This window comes from Gossypium hirsutum, chromosome D11 (assembly GCF_007990345.1).
Source record: "Gossypium hirsutum isolate 1008001.06 chromosome D11, Gossypium_hirsutum_v2.1, whole genome shotgun sequence".
In the NCBI taxonomy this organism is placed as follows: Eukaryota; Viridiplantae; Streptophyta; class Magnoliopsida; order Malvales; family Malvaceae; genus Gossypium; species Gossypium hirsutum.
The window spans coordinates 63,038,706-63,056,431 of NC_053447.1; the positions used below are offsets into that span (position 1 = coordinate 63,038,706).

General features: G+C 32.6%; 2 protein-coding genes across 5 annotated transcripts; both read left to right on the forward strand.

The window, feature by feature from the left end:
- The first annotated feature begins 812 nt into the window (after nucleotides 1–812).
- Nucleotides 813–7,469, forward strand: LOC121223387 (fimbrin-1). Of its 2 annotated transcripts, none has more exons than XM_041104774.1 (15): nucleotides 813–891; nucleotides 3,156–3,410; nucleotides 3,555–3,725; nucleotides 3,900–4,129; nucleotides 4,239–4,410; nucleotides 4,501–4,539; nucleotides 4,668–4,739; nucleotides 4,857–4,973; nucleotides 5,085–5,296; nucleotides 5,408–5,563; nucleotides 5,706–5,905; nucleotides 6,120–6,277; nucleotides 6,366–6,462; nucleotides 6,562–6,653; nucleotides 6,756–7,469. In XM_041104774.1, the coding sequence occupies exons 2-15, from the start codon at nucleotides 3,324–3,326 to the stop codon at nucleotides 7,017–7,019; spliced, it is 2,067 nt and encodes a 688-aa protein (XP_040960708.1). In that variant the 5' UTR covers nucleotides 813–891; nucleotides 3,156–3,323; the 3' UTR covers nucleotides 7,020–7,469. The 2 variants fall into 2 exon arrangements, with proteins under 2 accessions (XP_040960708.1, XP_040960707.1); XM_041104773.1 differs by lacking the exon at nucleotides 813–891 and adding an exon at nucleotides 2,404–2,644.
- A 3,493-nt stretch (nucleotides 7,470–10,962) lies between these two features.
- LOC121223388 (DNA topoisomerase 1 beta) lies at nucleotides 10,963–17,558 on the forward strand. 3 transcript variants are annotated; one of them, XM_041104775.1, is made up of 17 exons: nucleotides 10,963–11,194; nucleotides 11,394–11,450; nucleotides 12,059–13,302; nucleotides 13,448–13,642; nucleotides 13,806–13,886; nucleotides 14,109–14,168; nucleotides 14,268–14,362; nucleotides 14,466–14,622; nucleotides 14,702–14,827; nucleotides 15,381–15,461; nucleotides 15,678–15,768; nucleotides 15,850–15,983; nucleotides 16,149–16,217; nucleotides 16,308–16,397; nucleotides 16,665–16,768; nucleotides 16,853–17,021; nucleotides 17,100–17,558. In XM_041104775.1, exons 3-17 carry the CDS (start codon nucleotides 12,103–12,105, stop codon nucleotides 17,166–17,168), a joined length of 2,721 nt encoding a protein of 906 aa, XP_040960709.1. In that variant the 5' UTR covers nucleotides 10,963–11,194; nucleotides 11,394–11,450; nucleotides 12,059–12,102; the 3' UTR covers nucleotides 17,169–17,558. The 3 variants fall into 3 exon arrangements, with proteins under 3 accessions (XP_040960709.1, XP_040960710.1, XP_040960711.1); XM_041104776.1 differs by having other exon boundaries at nucleotides 10,980–11,194; nucleotides 11,394–11,504; XM_041104777.1 differs by lacking the exons at nucleotides 10,963–11,194; nucleotides 11,394–11,450; nucleotides 12,059–13,302 and having other exon boundaries at nucleotides 13,527–13,692.
- Nucleotides 17,559–17,726: the final 168 nt, after the last annotated feature.

Below are 17,726 nucleotides of genomic sequence, written 5' to 3' on the forward strand. Positions count from 1 at the left end.
TTTGATGTAAATGGGCTAAAATTGGCCTACAACAGACATGTATATCTTGGAGGACAAGGAGCTTGAGTTCTACATGAAGAAGATCCAGAGAAAGAAGGGGAAAGGAGCTGCCTAAAATGGCAGCTACTTGAGATTTCATCTTTTTTATATCAGAATGGAGTCTACTCTCTCATTTTTGGCCCACTTTTCACCTTTTCATAATATTGATCATCTTAGTCGTTGTCAATTAGCTACAAATGACTTGTGTTGTATTAGTATTTGTTGACATTAGGTTTTGAGTTCAAACTTAAGGTGAGTTTGGATGGACAATGCGTTTATTTGCGGTTAGTGTAAAAATAGCAGTGGCGGTGAGAATAGATACTGTAGCGATACTGTAACGTGAGACAAAAAAGTATGCTAAACACACCGCACCGCACCACATCCCACCTCACTGCCCATCCAAACCCACCCTTAGATATATCAACTACAGTGTTGTGTCCTATTTAACATTTTTGGGGGGGTATATGAAGTTGGATTATCTTCAAATCTATAAGTTTAATTAATCCTTGTATGATGTAGTTTCATTTTTTTTCTTTGCTTCTTGCTGCTGTTTTAATAGACTGTTCGGTGGATTCGGAGTAAGTATTGGAAATAGAAAATTTTAAAGGATCGAAATATAATTTTATTATTGTATATGTTTATTATTCTAGAATTTTAAAAGATATTAAATTGAAATTTTATCATCTTTGAGGAGCCAAAGTATATTTCAAGATAAGAGTTGCAGCAATCGCTCGGGCTGTCGGTTGCACCCGAGTTACGAAAAGGGTGAGAGGAGACCAAGCTCTTCTATATTGCAAAACGAGAGAGAAAAAGATATTTCAAGAATAACTTGAAGCACAAGCAACACAGAAGGTAAGAATGCACGTCCTTATTACGTTCCAAATTAAGATAAAAACGACGAAATAACTGTTATAATGTGCAGCTCTACAATGTAAGCTGTCCATCTAAATTCGAAGACTTGAAAATTAGATTGAGATAAAAATTAGACTCGTTTAAAGTATAAAGTAGACTTGGGATTCAACATTTAAGGCTTAAAGTCTGGCCTAATTCATTTTATATTTTTGCAATAATTTTTATTTTATTTTTATATATATTACATAATTTATATCTTATAAAATTAAATATGTTACGAAATAGTACTATGTAAACATGAAAAAAAATACGTTACGTTGTTTAAATTTAAATTTTTAGTATATTGTAAGCATAAGAGTTTGAGTTTAATCCCAAACATAATATGCTAATATTATGCTTGGACATGACCCGGCCCATAAATTTTGGATATCATATTTTTGAAAGGGAAGTTACAAACATTGAACATGAATAATAAAACATATCTAAATTGAATACATTTTTTTAATATGAAGGATTTTGCGTTGATATTTTCAAAATATTGTAATCTAATAATATTTTTCTTTTAACACAACAAATTATAATTTTTTGTCAATTATTATGTTTTAATGATATTATTGTCCAATACTGAGTATGTGTAAAGCACCAATATATACATTTTAAAATTTGATAATTATTTTATACATTTATAAGAAAATAATAAATTTATATATAGACCTATTCATGGGTCGAGCTACCTGCCTAAACTTGAAGGTTCGCCCGAAATTCAAGAGGGTTTGAGTAAAAATATTAGGTCTGAAAAATGGACTTAGGCAAAAAAAAGTAAACCCTTTTAAAATATAGGTTGGGCTCGGTCTTGAACATTCAATGCTCGAGCTGGGTTATAATACTTTATATTATGTAATCTAAAACATACTAAAAAAAATAAACATATACTAAATATATAATACTACTCTAATGTAAACAGTAAAATAATGTTAAGATGACTATAAAAATTTTCAATAAATAAAAAATATATAAAATTATTAAATATTAAAATAAAAAATGTATAATTTTTTTAAAATAATTAAAAATAATATAGACAGGTCTAAAATGAGTTTGGGTTAGTTATTTGCAAATATGAGCAGGTTTAGGCAAAATTTTAATCCTAGATTTTGGGTTGAATCAAGCTTGAGCAAGCAAAAAGTATGTTAATGTCATACTTAGGCCCGGCCCAACCCAATCTTAAACCGACCCGGCCATAAACACCTCTAATTACACAAAATTGTAATTCTGTCATGTTTTTAGTTTTAAAAATTTTAAATGTTAATATAATTGAAAAACACAATGAATAATCCATCCAAAAATTAGTTGCACAAAATCCCAAATTCCACGGTCACAAACATACAGTGCAACAAAAGAGAGTGCATTCTATTTACTATACTCTGAGAAACACCGAATCATTAACAGAACCAAAAAACTGTTTGAAAGCCGGTCTTGCTCTTTGGTTGTCTAGAAGGGAAAAACCGTTCTTTTTTTCATATTTTCCTATTTTTCACTTTTCTTTCTTAGGAGAAAAAATGGATCATTTCCTATCCGTACATCATCATTTCCTATCTAAATATAATCAATCTTACAGATATATACATTTTTTAATTCTTTAAATGGTTTATTTCTTGCGAGGCGGTGGTGTCAAGTACAAAAAAAAAAAAGACTTTGAAAGGATCATATGATGAATTCTTTTATTCAAAAACCACAATAACTTTTCTTTTAACAGGTATGCATTTCTGGGTTTGTTTTGTTTTTTTGTTTCCTACATTGGGTTATCATTTGTTTTAATTGTTATTTTCAATTTTCTTTTAGGTTTTTTCCCCTTTTGTAATTGGTTGTTCCTTTGCATTTTTGGTTCAATGAAATGTTTTTGTTTTTCTGTTTCATTGGAACTGAATCGTGAAAACATTGAGTTAACTTTGAAATAATTTATTGGATTTCCATTTGGTTGTGATTGTTTTGTTGATTGTTATAAGTTTAAAGTTAAACAAATTTGTTGGATTGTTTCTTTTAATCTTTGTGTTCATGGGGATCTATAGATAAGTTCTTGAATTGGAATTTTTTTAATTATTTTTAGATTAGTTTTAGTTTGTATGTGTCAGGGACCAAGGTTTATTAGATATTCATGATTGAGTATGTTAAAAGCAATCTATAGGATGGTTCCATGAAGGATTCATGTTAATTTAATGCTAATATGATCCAAAGTTGAGTCATTGATTTGGTTTTCTGATTTTCAGATTCTGGCCTTGAGGAATCTTGTTTGAAAGTTCATCTGCCAAGGTAATCTGGAGTCTAGTTCGAATCCTGCATTGTCCATTGCTGGTTGGGTTCTAGATCCATTTGGTCTAACTTGCAGAAGAACTTTTGGATAGATTTTTCTTTCTCTGCTCGAACAATCTTTAGATATGTCTAGATCCGAGGGTGTTACGGTCTCTGACCGAGCGCTTCAAAACCAATTCATGCCTATTGAGTTTCGTAACCTTAAAACCAAGGTAAGCATACTTTGTTCCCTCCTCAATTTATTGCTTCAACTATTGCATTATTAGTATTCGGTTTTATTGTTTTATTATGAATGAAATTTGATATAATCTGAACTGTTTGCGTTTTTTTTTTTACTTTATTTATATGATTTATAGTTTGTTTCGGTAAAGAACGAAGATGGTAAAGTTAAAGTTGGAGATTTGCCACCCTTGATGGTGAAATTGAAGGGTCTCAGTTCTGCATTTACCGAGAACGAGATTAAGCAGAAATTGGGTGAATCCTATGATGACATGAGCAATGAGATTGATTTCGAAACATTCCTCCGGGTGAGTCATGTCGTATTCTATTTTACTGTTATTAATCATGTAGTATTGTAACATATGAAGAAAAAGGAATCATTGCTTTGGTTAAAATTTGCATTGCATTTTACATTCCATTAAGTTGATAATCGAATTTGTTAAAGTGCACTGACGTTGTGCTTGGTTGCATGGAATGAGCAGGAGTATTTAAATTTGCAAGGTCAGGCTAAGGAAAAATCGGGTGGTCAAAAGAATTCATCATCTGTCCTAAAGACCTCCTCAGCCACTACACTCGTTGAATCAGAAAAAGCCACTTATGTTAGACACATAAACATCTATCTTGCGGATGATCCATTTTTAAAGCAGTTTCTTCCGTTGGATCCGGCTTCCAATGACCTTTTCAATCTTGCAAAAGATGGAGTACTTTTATGGTAACCTTTTTTTTTTTTTGGGGGGGGGTGCTCCATTATGTATTCTTTTTTCTCTACAAATGCTGTTATAGAGCAGTGACACTGGTTCTGTTCTCATGTACTTTTGCAGTAAGCTTATCAATGTTGCTGTGTCGGGAACAATAGATGAACGAGCTATTAACACGAAAAAGGTACTTAACCTATGGGAGAGGAATGAGAACCATACTCTAGCTCTCAACTCTGCAAAGGCTATTGGCTGCACCGTGGTAAACATTGGCACCCAGGACTTGGTTGAAGGCAGGGTTAGTACGGATAGGCAGATTCCTATGTGAGTTAGAACGATATTTTCTTATCATCTGATGGTTTTCACCTTGGTGTTACTTGTATTGCAGCCTACTCTCTTACTTGGTTTGATCTCCCAAATTATAAAGGTAGCTATCTAATCTAAGTTGTCTGCATCATTCATGTGCAAGTACTTGTATAGCCTGAAACAGTCGATATAGACTGAGAAGAGTGGGTCTCAACTTTTTCTCATCCTTACTATCTGTGACAATTGCAGATTCAACTGTTGGCTGATCTCAACCTTAAGAAGACACCCCAGCTTGTAGAAGTCCTGGATGATGGCAATGGAGTAATCAATTTCTCTTTTCATTTGATTGATGTTTAACGAAGCATTAATTCTCGAAATAAACATTTCTTTCAAACAAATGGACTGATTTGTTCCCATTCAAATTATTGATACTTGCAGGATATTGAGGAACTTATGGCGTTAGCTCCTGAGAAGGTTCTACTAAAATGGATGAATTTCCATTTAAAGAAAGGAGGCTATGAGAAAACTGTTACGAATTTTTCTTCAGATGTGAAGGTATTTGACTATGAGAAAACTGGTTTAGCGAATGTTACAGCAATTAGATGTATTGCTTGATGTTGCTTGAATTCATAATTTAATATGTTTTACTCATTTCTGTCCCTGCAGGATGCAAAAGCTTATGCTTTCCTGCTTAATGTTCTAGCACCGGAGTACTGCAATCCGTTGACCCTTGATACTAAGCATGCTACCGAAAGGGCTAAACTGGTACTTGACCATGCAGAGAGAATGGGATGTAAACGGTATTTAAGCCCAGAAGACATAGTTGAGGGCTGGACGAATTTGAATCTTGCATTTGTAGCTCAAATCTTCCATGAAAGGTGAGAAATCACAAACCTGGCAGTCGTAACACATACTTTCCATGCTCGTTGCTCATTGCGTGGTATCTCCAGTGATATAATCAGGTAATAAAAACATGTGTGCTTTTGCAGGAATGGCCTGAGTGTAGATAGCAAAAAGATTTCTTTTGCAGAAAGGATAACAGATGATGTGCAACTGTCCAGAGATGAGAGATGTTTCCGACTATGGATGAATAGTCTTGGACTTGAGAATTACGTTAATAATGTCTTTGAGGATGTCAGAAACGGGTAAGTTTTCCTCTGCACTAATGTTGTTAAAGTACTCAAGTTCTATGCATTATCCTTACTGCAGAATTTCAGCATACATTACAAACAAAAAGGTTATGTTAATTTCCTGATTTTCAACACAATGAGCTTGATTTTGATGCAGATGGGTACTTTTAGAGGTGCTTGATAAGGTTGCTCCTGGATCTGTCAACTGGAAGCATGCAACGAAACCTCCAATTAAGTTTCCATTTAGAAAGGTGGAAAATTGCAATCAAGTGGTAATGATCGGGGAGATGTTGAAATTTTCCATTGTGAATCTTGGTGGAAATGATATAGTGCAAGGAAATAAAAAACTCATAATAGGTACTTTCCTCTGGTCTTGTTTTCTCGATTTAAGATGATTTCCTTCTCAGCTTTGCCTGTTTTGCCTCAATTAAAAAGGTCAACAAGTACTTTTTGATAAAGGAATCTACATTGGGTGTAGAATTCTACTTGGCATTAAGCTTTCATATGTGAACCTTTTGTCGTTTAATATTGAAAAGAGATCGTTGCTGAAAGTGGATTACATGTGTTGCAGCATTCTTATGGCAATTGATGAGGTACAATATGCTTCAACTTCTCAAGAGTTTGAGATCTCGCTCCCGAGGGAAGGAGATAACTGATTCATACATCATAAATTGGGCAAACAGGAAAATCAAAAGCACCGGAAGATCCCGTCAAATAGAAAGCTTCAAGGTTTCAGAATTATTTCCATTTTTTCTTATAGTAATAACATTAATTTAAGAGTTAAAACTAATATTTATATGTTACTCTAAATCTGCAGGATAAGAGCCTTTCGAGTGGACTGTTCTTCCTTGAACTTTTAAGTGCTGTGGAGCCAAGAGTGGTCAACTGGAACCTTGTAACCAAGGGTGAAAGTGGTATGATTTCTTGCTAACTCGAATTAATTTTTCATTGGACTTTTGTGACATTATTTATCGAGCCAAACTTAACAGTTTTTGTCCATGTTGGAATTGTAGATGAAGAGAAGAAGTTGAATGCAACATATATCATAAGTGTGGCTCGTAAGATTGGATGCTCCATCTTCTTGTTGCCTGAAGACATCATGGAGGTAAAGTTGCAGCTATATACAAGTCACATTTTCAATCTTGAATTTGTATATCTACAAATGATAGGAAATAGGAAATAATTCGGTGTTCTAATGGTATGGCAGGTAAACCAGAAGATGATGCTCACTTTAACAGCCAGCATTATGTACTGGTGCCTTCAGAACTCACCGGAAGAGTGCGAGACCAGTAATGGTTACAGTAGTACTTATGCATCAGATGCATCTTCTCCGGCACCATCAGTTAATGGTGAAGATGAAAGTTCCTCACTATGTAGTGAAGTCCCGAGCTTAACCATCGATGATGCTGCCTCAGACATTATGGTCTCATCATCTCAGTTCGAGAATGGAGAAAATACTACTGTTGAGTAAGAGATATTGAATGCCAATTGGTTACCACCATACATGGTTCAGACCATGTAGCAAGCAAAAGACGAAGTATGGTTGCGATCTATGTTACCCGGACTCAAAGATAAGGGTTGTTGGAAATGAGTTTGGTTTTTCATATATATCTTCGGCTGATACAGCGTCCATACTCGGAATATGGATGTTAGACGTGAATATTAAAAAAAAAAAAAGAGTTTGAGTAGCATAGGTTGTATGTTGCAGCTATGGAAGTCCAACTAGACCTTTGAGAGATTGCTTTAACTTTATTAACATAGTTTGCATGGGATTGGCTACAATGGGTTCCTTTTGTCTTGGCCGGAGGAGAAATTACCACCAGTAAGTTTTTCTCATCATTCAATTGTATTTTAGATAATATTCTTCGACAATAAACAAATATTATGCTTTTATCTATACGACTTCAAAGCTTTCAAATTATTAAATGCAAAGATATATATGATTTATACGGAATGAGCCTTTACTTGTAAAACAAGTCACCTCCCATGTAGGTTTTTCACCAAGTATTGTACAAGGATCCACCTATGGCTTCATGGCCAAAAAGGGATTAATCAAACTTGTTTGTGAAGATATTTTTCTGTATTTGTTATATGTAGGAATCAACTATACTAAACCTTAAATTGCATCATCAATTTACCTTTCTAATAAACTTTTGTGTGAGTGTGACCATTAATATTTATCCAAACTTTTTTTTTGGGTATTTAAAGTTTTTAAAATTGTCTCTACTAAATTATTGCAAATTAAAAGCTGAGGAAAAATGTGGGGTGGAAATTTCATGCCAAAAGAACAATTTTGATGATGCCAAAGGGAAATTTCTTAGTCTCATATCTTTTAGGAATAATGACTTTTCTTACTTCAATTTTAAAAAAAAATTATTTTAACCTTTTATTTAATTATTCTTTTTTTTAGCCTTTTAGCTTACATTATTTATTAAATCACCTAAAAATGGATGGAAAAGTTAATGTTTGTTAACTTTCCTGATGTGGCATACATGTAGATTTTCACCAGTATACCACATTAGTAATTAATTATTTTTTAAAATTTAAAAATATTTTATATTTTTATACTTTTTTAATTTTTTGAGTTTTTTAAATTTTAAAAAATTAATTAATTACTGATGTGGCATCTACGTGGCAATCTACGCATATGCCAAGTCAGTAAAGTTAACAAACATTAATTTTTTCATCCATTTTGAGATGATTTGACAAACAATACAATTTTAAGGGCTAAAAAAGATGAACAATTAAATAAAAAGCTAAAATGACATTTTTTTTAAGTTGAAGGACTAAAAAAGTCATTGTGCCAATATTTTATTTCTATCTATACTATATATAATGTGCGTAACTGATTTGATATCATTAATTAATCAAACATTAATAAATTATTAAAAACCTCTCCTTTTACAAAGTGATAAATATTATTATAATAATTTTTTATCCCTTATATTTTTATAAAAAAATTATAAAAATACCTAAATATAATACGATTTGAACTTAGGTCCCCACAATTATGGCAACCATAATTTTACCATTTCAATTGAAATCTTTTTTAATTTTTGTATAATTTTTTATATAATTTTTTCACTCACGAGTGTGGTGCAATAATCTAATTGTATGTATATATATATTTAATTAAGTTGGTGTCACAAATCAATTAAACATAAAATAAATTGAAAATAATTAAATAACTTATTTTTTTTACAAAATAATAAATATAATTATGATGATATTTTTAATAATTCAAATACGAAATAAATTTTTAAAAAATAATCAAAATTCATAAATTTAAACTTAAAACACTTTAATTTTTATTAACTCAATCTTACCATTTCTATTCAATATCAATTTTTTTATAAATATGTTTTTTTATATAATATTTTTCACCTAGACGATAGTATTAAAGAAATGTGGGCAAAAAGACAACTCTAATAAAAGAAGGAATAAAATCATTGGTGCATTGCTATATTCTTGTTCAAATTTCGGTTAAAACAGAATTAATCGATCGAATCAATCTAATTCGATTAATCGGTTGGTTAACTGATCTAGTTCCTTCGAAGGTCGGTTAAAATTTTTTCAAAATTTCAGTTAGCAGTTAATTCATTTTGAAATCGGTTAATTAACCGAATTAACCGAACTTAATAAATAATATTATATATTATATGTATTAGGCTATTACTAGTTCGGTAATTCGGTCAAATGAACATTATAAATTCATTCTTATTTTAACAAAAACAAAAACAAAACATATAGATTTCGGTTAATTCAGTTAACCGACCAAATTAACTAAAATATTTCGGTTTGATTAAGTTTTTTGATAATTTTTTGGTTTAGTTAAGGATTAAAGGATTAAAAAGTTCAATTAATTCGATTAATACTAATTCAGTTTGATTAACCGATCGGTTAACCGTTTGAACTACCCTAATACTACTACTAATAATAATAATAATAGTTTAATTTTGGTAAAGGATAAAATTATGGCACATGAAACATGATCTAAACTTTCTATTTATAAATGCCTTATTGAGAAGTGGCTTTTTATATCTCAATTTCTCTGTCTTTATCCACAATATACCATAGAATATGTGGCATTTAAACAATCCCTTTCTATCTTTTTTTTTTTAAGTTGTTTTAATTCTTAAGCAAAAGATTTGCCCTCCCCTTAAGCAATCATAATTCCTTCTTCTTCTTCTTTTTTTTTGCTATATAAAAACATATTCAATGTTTTTTTTTTAGAATGTTTTGATATATTTAAGGATGTGTTTGGGTTTTTTATTTTGTTTGGATAAATAATTCTTTAAAAAGTTTAAGTTGTTGGATTTTTGCGAGTTAAAAAATTATAAAAAAAATAATGGGACTAAAAATAAAAAAAATATAAAAATTTAATATAGATATTTTGAGTTTCTGTAAAAATATATAAATGTTTTTAATAATACAAAATATTAAAATTAAATAAAAATAATATGTTGAAGTTTAATTTTTTTTATTTTTAATAATTTTGAATAATCATGTGGGATTTTAATAGAGAGTTAGAGTTATTCAAATTTTCTTTTTAAATTTCTTACAATTTATTTTTTTTTTGAAGATTTTCCTTATTTTTATTATTTTAAAAACTTTGTGAAGTTCTTCCCCAAATCCCTATTTCTAATTTCTTTCCAATCATTTACTAATCACTTTCCTCCCTTATAATTTATAATTAAAATATAAAACTTCAATAATTTTTTAACTAATGAGGTAAATAAAAAAAATGTACTCAATAATTTTTATTACAAGATATTGAAGAAACTTTAATTATAACTACAACTATATATATTATTAATACAAAGTTGGGATTATAGTGATAAACAACAACTCACTTAGAGGATAAAGAAAATTAAGGTTTGAGAGGAAGAAGAGATATAGCTGAGAGTATGAAGAGGGGGGAGACTTGTTCTATTTCAATGCTAAGGTGTCTCTGGCTTTTCTTGAGATGTCACGTGTCATCTTCATATTAGTTTCATACTTTCTAGAATCTAATTAACCTATTGGTGCATTGTCTTTGGAGATAGATGTATGCAATGTACCTTATTATCTTTTGATTATTACTTTATAGAATGATATAATAAAAGATTAATTTTTTTCAACATTAATCTGATAATAGGTTTGTATCATATCTGTTCCTTTTTATACAATACTTAAAACTAATCATTGTCTCTCCCCAACCCTTAAATATAATAATAATACACTTCAACACACTCGAATTTATTTCCTCTTGCACCGACAATAATATTAATGTCAATTGAATTAAGACCTGAGTTGATTCTAATTTTAAAGATAAATAAATATTATTTGGTATATCGATTTAAATAGAATGAATAGGTTGCCCAAAATGTCCCAAGCCCATAAAGCTGCCCTTGCCCTTTACCCAAAGGAGGAGAAGAAATCCATAAGGGCCACAATCAAATGTTAACTTTTTATATTTTTTAAACAATCAACTCAGAATCAGAGAAAGGGAGAAAAAACAAAGAAAAATTAAGAAACAAAAAACTATAAAAACAGATTGAGATAAGAATATAAGAAAAATAAATTAACCAAATAAATAAATAAAGAAGAGGTGACTCGACTCGATCTGCTCTTTATCCAAATCTTTGTCGATCCTCTGTTACAGAGGTACTTTTTTTTTTAATTCTTTCATTCTTAGGGTTTCTTTTTGCTCAAGATTTGAAGCATTTTTTAAATTGTATCCTGTTTTCTTAGCTGCTTAAATGTTTTTAAATTTGATCATTCCTTATGAATTGGGTTATCTTCAGCTCACTCTTTTAGCCTTTTTGTTCATTTTTTAAGCAAGAGCTTCTTTTTTTTTTGTTAGGGAAAAGAGCAAGGAATTTTAGCTTAATCGGTTCTACTTCTCCTCAGAAAAACGAAGGTTCAATTCGTCTAATTTAATCGCTTTGGTTTTTCTGGCTAAATTTTTAGCACTGTAAGTTAGATGAAGGTTATTTAGTTTGTTCTTATTGGTAACTGTTTGCATGCGCAGACATTTGGGTTTAGAGGAAAATACTATCTTCTTTTCTGGGTTTTTTGAGATGGGGTCAATCATTAGGTTGCTTTTTTATTTAGGGGTGTTTGGCATAGTGGGTATTTTTAATCTAATAGAACTTTTTTTGGGCTATATGCTTGTTTCATTATCAATTTAGTTTAATTCCTGGGATATTATATGAGGGTTTTATGGACTTTTTTGTGTGAATATGCACGGATAAACATTTAGGTTTCAGAGGAAAAAGCTCTATTGTGATGTGTGTTCTGACTATTTTGCTACTTATTGGGGTCATATTTGAATTTAAGGTATGTGGCATAATAGGTATTGTTATCTGGTGGGATTTGATTGGGGTTTTTGATTGTTTTTTATTGGTTTTTTCATTGAGCTTGTATGGGAAGTACACTCTGTTGAATTTAATTAGTTGCCGACTTATAAGGGTTTATATAGAAAGTATGCTTTGTTCCCAAAAGTAATTCGAATTCTGTTTTAATCAGATTTTTTATTCAATATACATGCCAACACTGTCCGTGGTTGGATAATGGTTGTTGAGGCTCCTGCCAAACATGTTTTTGATTTTGACGACGACGACGATGATGATGGGCCTGTAGTGTTCAAGAGGAATAATACCTTGTCCTCTAAGCAAAACCAGTTAAACTCCGAAATAAAGAAGGCATCGTCTCAAAGGTCTGATGGGCATTCTGGTAGTCGGGCCTTCTATGTACAAGCTTCGAATGGTCAAAGTTCCAGTTCTCTGAAGAACAAGGCATTCCCATCTTCTAAGTCACTGCCTGTGAGATCTCCTATTTTGAGCCCAAAAGCATCAACATCATCTGCCAGGACATCACTCGTGAAGTCACCAGTGGCGAATTTTAAGACACCAGCATCTTTAAATGATCACTCAAAACAAGCCTTGAAGCAGAATAAGTGTAATGTTGTCAGTGAAGGGAAAAGCCCAATTAAAGGTGCCACTGAAGCAAACAGTGACGACGACGATGATTTACAACCTTTGAGTGACCGGCTTAAGGGGATCTCAAACCCAGGTACCAAAGGGGTGAGCACTTCTAGTACTGCCCAATCACATCGATTAGTATCAAAGACTGAAATAAAGGGATCCACCAAAGATCCAGATGATGAAGCTCCTTTGTCTGTGAGGGTCAACATGAAGTCCAGTGCTGGGACATCAAGTAGTAAGCTGTATGATTCTGATGAGAAGAAACCTCTGGCATCTAACAGCGAGCAGAAGTGTTCTACTGTGAAGGGCAAGCTGGAAAAGTCTTCTATGTTGTCAGGTAAGAGGCCTCTTGATAAGGGCAATTGCTCAGATCAGTCTTCAGCTAAAAAGCCAAAGATCTCAGATACGCCTACAGCAATGAAATCCAAGCAATTAACAGTGAAAGCTGAAAAGGAAAAGGCTGACGAAGATGATGATGATGATATTCCAATTTCACAACGAATAAAAAAGTCACCTCCATCAAACAGTAAAACATCGTCTATGAAGCAAAAAGCAGCCAAGGTTGTATCTTCTTCACTTAAAAAGTTAAATAAAAAGTCGAAGAAAGAGTTCAAAAATTCTAAATATATTAAGTCAACAAAAGTGTCGCCTAGTTCTGGTGATGGGCAGAAAAAGTGGAGTACCTTGGTTCATAATGGTGTCATTTTTCCACCCCCGTACAAGCCTCATGGGATTAAGTTGCTGTATGATGGACGGCCTATTGATCTAACTCCTGAACAAGAGGAGGTATATATATGTTATAACATTTATATGTTATTGTAATTTCTTGTGCTTATGTGAAGTCAAGGTTGTCACTGTAATTGCCTGGGAAGTTCAAAGTTCTCATTCAACTTGCTGAAAGATGTGATGGCCTAATCTGTTCATTTTGCAGGTTGCAACAATGTTTGCTGTGATGAAAGATACAGATTACATGAATAAACCACAGTTCAAGAAGAATTTCTGGGAAGATTGGAGTAAATTACTGGGGAAAAACCATACCATTAAGGACTTGGACAAATGTGACTTCACTCCAATATACGAGTGGCATTTGCAGGAGAAAGAGAAGAAGAAACAAATGAGTTCTGAAGTAAGTTGGTTGAAAATAATTTTTGGCTTCAACATAAACAATCACTTCTGGTACTATATCTGTCTTAGAACCTCCATATATTTTCACATCTTATTCGTCGAAGCAAATTCTCAATAACATCATTGAGTTTTATAATCGTTAAGCTTGATCGTTGTTGGTATAGGAGAAGAAGGCTTTGAAAGAAGAAAAGTTGAAGCAGGAGGAAAAGTATATGTGGGCTATTGTTGATCGCGTCAAAGAGAAGGTGAAGATTTAGCTTTGATTAGAAGTTTATTTATCCCTTTTTATGACTTGTTTTATGACTTCTTGATATAATTTACTTGATTACTGCTTGTCCCAACACTTCTTGTTTTGCCACCAATCTCCTCAGTATCTATTAAAATTGAACTGTTTGCTTCATATTTATTAGTCTCTTTTCTGCTTCCTATGAAGTTCCTGCTAATTCAGATAATTGTTTTAATTGCAGGTAGGAAATTTCAGAGTTGAACCGCCTGGTCTTTTTCGAGGTCGGGGAGAGCATCCAAAGGTATTGCTGACATGCTTGACTACTCTAAAGCTGTAGAAAATAATATGCTTTGTTCTGAGAGTTGAATTTGTGGGATTCTTTTACTACTCTTTTAATCAGATGGGAAAGTTGAAAAGACGTATTCGCCCAAGTGACATTACAATTAATATTGGAAAGAATGCCCCAATTCCAGAATGTCCAATCCCTGGTGAAAGGTTAAGAGACAGAGAGCATTCATTTTCTTGAACATATCAAAGGGTTGGAGGTTATTTTCAAGTAGATTATCTTAACTTTGATCCTTTTTTGTTTGATTGGCAGTTGGAAAGATATAAAACATGACAATACTGTCACATGGTTAGCTTTCTGGAATGATCCCATTAATCCAAAAGAATTCAAATATGTATTTTTGGCTGCTAGCAGTTCTTTGAAGGGCCAAAGTGACAAGGAGAAATATGAGAAAGCTAGGATGCTGAAGGTAATAAGCAATATGATAGATGCTTTTAGTTTTTGTTTTCTGAACCATGTATAAATGGATGTTTGTACTTTAAATGCAGGAATATATCAAGAACATCAGAGCAGCATATACCAAGGATTTTACGTCTAAAGATGTTACAAAGAGGCAAATAGCAGTTGCTACCTATCTTATTGATAAATTAGCTCTTAGGGCGGGTAATGAGAAGGTATGTTGCATATGTAACATGAAACATCCTATTTTTGTTTCTTTGAATTTGTATACAATTATGTTGACCATTGTTTAGGATTGAATTGAATGGAGGAAATTGATTGTTGGAGCTGCTGTAGACTGTTAGGTCCTACATGGATTTCTGCTGATATTTATGAAAATGTTAGTGGCTGGTCCTTATAACAGAAAAAGGGCAAAAATGGTTTGCATCATCAACTAAATCATTTGCTACTGTTTCTGTAGTAGCTTTTTTTTTTCCTTTCTGGCTGCTCTCTTAACTTTTTAACTCTTTTGACTTCGAACCAATAATGCTGTGCTTATCATTGTGTTTGGTTTATCTGTGTCCAAGGATTTGTTTGTTCTTTTCTGTTTTAGTTAAAACTTCTGTTCTCGAAAAATAATTGGGACTCAGGACGAGCTAGATGCGTAGGTTGAAATATGTTGATAGTCAGTTGTTAATATGTTGTTAGGTCCTATAACCTTTAGTTATCGAAGAAGCTTTCAGGCAATTCTTTTCAGGTATTTTCATGTTATGGTGGGCAAACGTGCAGGATGATGATGAAGCTGATACTGTTGGTTGCTGCACACTTAAAGTAGGAAATGTGGAGTGTATTCCACCAAATAAATTGAAGGTAAAGTTAGTTTATGTTCCTGGAAAAGATACAGTATTTCTTTTGTACTAAATTTGGTAACTGTTGGAATGGACCCTATGACTTTTTATTTAAGTTTTAGTTGATTTGCAATTAATGTTAGTTCTTTGAAAATTTTTGTGGAATTCTATGGAAGCTAGTCATACCTTCTGGTTCATACTGGTGGTAACTTTTTTTTTTCTTGTTTCAATCATTTAGTTTGACTTCCTTGGTAAAGATTCGATTCAATATGTGAACACAGTGGAGGTTGAGCTTCCTGTCTACAATGCAATTGGACAGTTTCACACTGGTCAGTTTATGATCTCCCATATTTGGATTCATATGCAGATGATTGACTTAAGCCAAAGAGTATGATCTCTCTTTTATGCAGGGAAAAGCAAAAGTGATGATCTTTTTGACAAGCTTGATACAAGTAAACTAAATGCACATTTGAAGGAGCTCATGCCAGGGCTTACAGCAAAAGTCTTCCGTACCTACAATGCTTCCATTACATTGGATGAGATGGTAAGTTGCAGCCTATGTATGATAAACATGCATTTCACTCTAATATGCTTGTCTTAATGCTTTATGTACTTTTCCAGTATTTCTTATGTGATTTGAATGGATAAATTTTTAGAAAAATTTGTTTAACATTATTTTTCATTTGTATTTTCTTTGGTTGGATAATAGTTAAATAAAGAAACCAAAGATGGAGATGTGGCGGAAAAAGTTGTAATTTATCAGCGCGCAAACAAAGAGGTAAGAACCATTCCCTACTAGATCTTAAGCTAATGGGGTCTAGTTCGACGTACCATTTTGGCATCTAAATTTTCATTGTTATTGCTGCAGGTTGCAATCATATGTAATCATCAGCGGAGTATTTCAAAATCTCATAGTGCACAGATGTCAAGGTTGACTGAGAAAATAACAGAACTCAAGGTAATAACTCTTTATAGAACTTTCTTGGAAAACTTCAATGGCTTTCCTTGGAGCACCATTGCTTTGTTAGTCGGGTTGCTCCCTATGTATCTTATGCCCATGCTTTATTTAAAATTTTAGTAGTCCTTTCTCAGGACATGTGTCTTTTTAACTTCATGCACTCAGGATATGTTCTGCATGGTGGTCTCAAATTTAAAATTCTTTTCCTCACAATTTGGTGCCTTTAATTTCCGTCCATCGGGCTGACCTTTTTCCTATTGCTTATAGGGTGTTCTAAAGGAGCTAAAAATTGATTTGGACAGGGCTAATAAAGGAAAGCCCCCATTGAAGGATGCTGACGGGAAGCAGAAGAGAAACTTGACCCCTGAAGTGTATTATAACTCGTTCCTTGCTTTTCTTAAGCTTTAATACAATTGTTGTGCTAGTACTATCGATTCATCAACATATATATGCAGGTTAGAGAAAAAGATAGCTCAAACAAATGCCAAGATTGAGAAGATGGAAAGAGACATGCAAACTAAAGAGGATCTAAAAACTGTGGCATTAGGCACATCCAAAATTAATTACCTTGACCCCCGGATTACAGTTGCATGGTGCAAGCGGCATGAGGTTCCCATCGAGAAGGTAAACACTATTTGGTAACAATTGTTAGGATGACACATTATTCAATTGAGATTCATTTCTCATTATGTTGCTTCACAGATATTCAACAAATCACTTCTGGCAAAGTTTGCTTGGGCAATGGATGTAGATCCTGATTTCAGATTCTAATCATCTAAGTGAATGAAACCAGGTTGGTGCCATGAAAATCTTACTCCCCAAGGAAAAGACGAGAGGACAAAGGAACAACCAAACCAGTCCCCTTTCTTCAATTATCATCCATTTTTTTCCATGAAAGTTATTTACAATATACTTCTTTTTTCCCCCGTGTCAGCAAAAAAATTCATGTTATATGTCAAGCTAATCTAATCAAGGGCAGGTTGGCTCATTTCCTTTTTTCCATTTCTAAAAACTGTTCAAATGTTGGCAGAGAAGAGACAAAAATAGTCCGCGTTTTAGCTTTGGAACATTACTTACAAACTTTCAAATGTTGAGATACATTGATGAATTGTTCAAAAACAGAGTTAATTTATACTTTCCCTTCTGGGATTTCATCTGTTATTACCATTTTCATGTAAAAGATACTGCTTATGGTTTTTTGAGCATTCACATGTTGTTTTAAACAATGAATCTGCTATAAGAATACAAACCAACTCTTAAAAGGCCCCAAAAATTTACGAGAAGGAAGACAAAAAAACCAGTTAAATGTCAAATTAGACTTGATGGATA

Excerpts from the sequence above, each read along its gene's own strand:
- LOC121223387 (XM_041104774.1), top strand. The coding sequence starts at position 3,324 with ATGTCTAGATCCGAGGGTGTTACGGTCTCTGACCGAGCGCTTCAAAAC. Across the intron at positions 4,411-4,500 it reads AGGACTTGGTTGAAGGCAGG|CCTACTCTCTTACTTGGTTT; the intron begins GTTAGTACGGAT and ends CTTGTATTGCAG. Across the intron at positions 5,564-5,705 it reads TTTGAGGATGTCAGAAACGG|ATGGGTACTTTTAGAGGTGC; the intron begins GTAAGTTTTCCT and ends ATTTTGATGCAG.
- LOC121223388 (XM_041104775.1), top strand. The coding sequence starts at position 12,103 with ATGGTTGTTGAGGCTCCTGCCAAACATGTTTTTGATTTTGACGACGAC. Across the intron at positions 14,169-14,267 it reads GTCGGGGAGAGCATCCAAAG|ATGGGAAAGTTGAAAAGACG; the intron begins GTATTGCTGACA and ends TCTTTTAATCAG. Across the intron at positions 17,022-17,099 it reads ATGAGGTTCCCATCGAGAAG|ATATTCAACAAATCACTTCT; the intron begins GTAAACACTATT and ends GTTGCTTCACAG.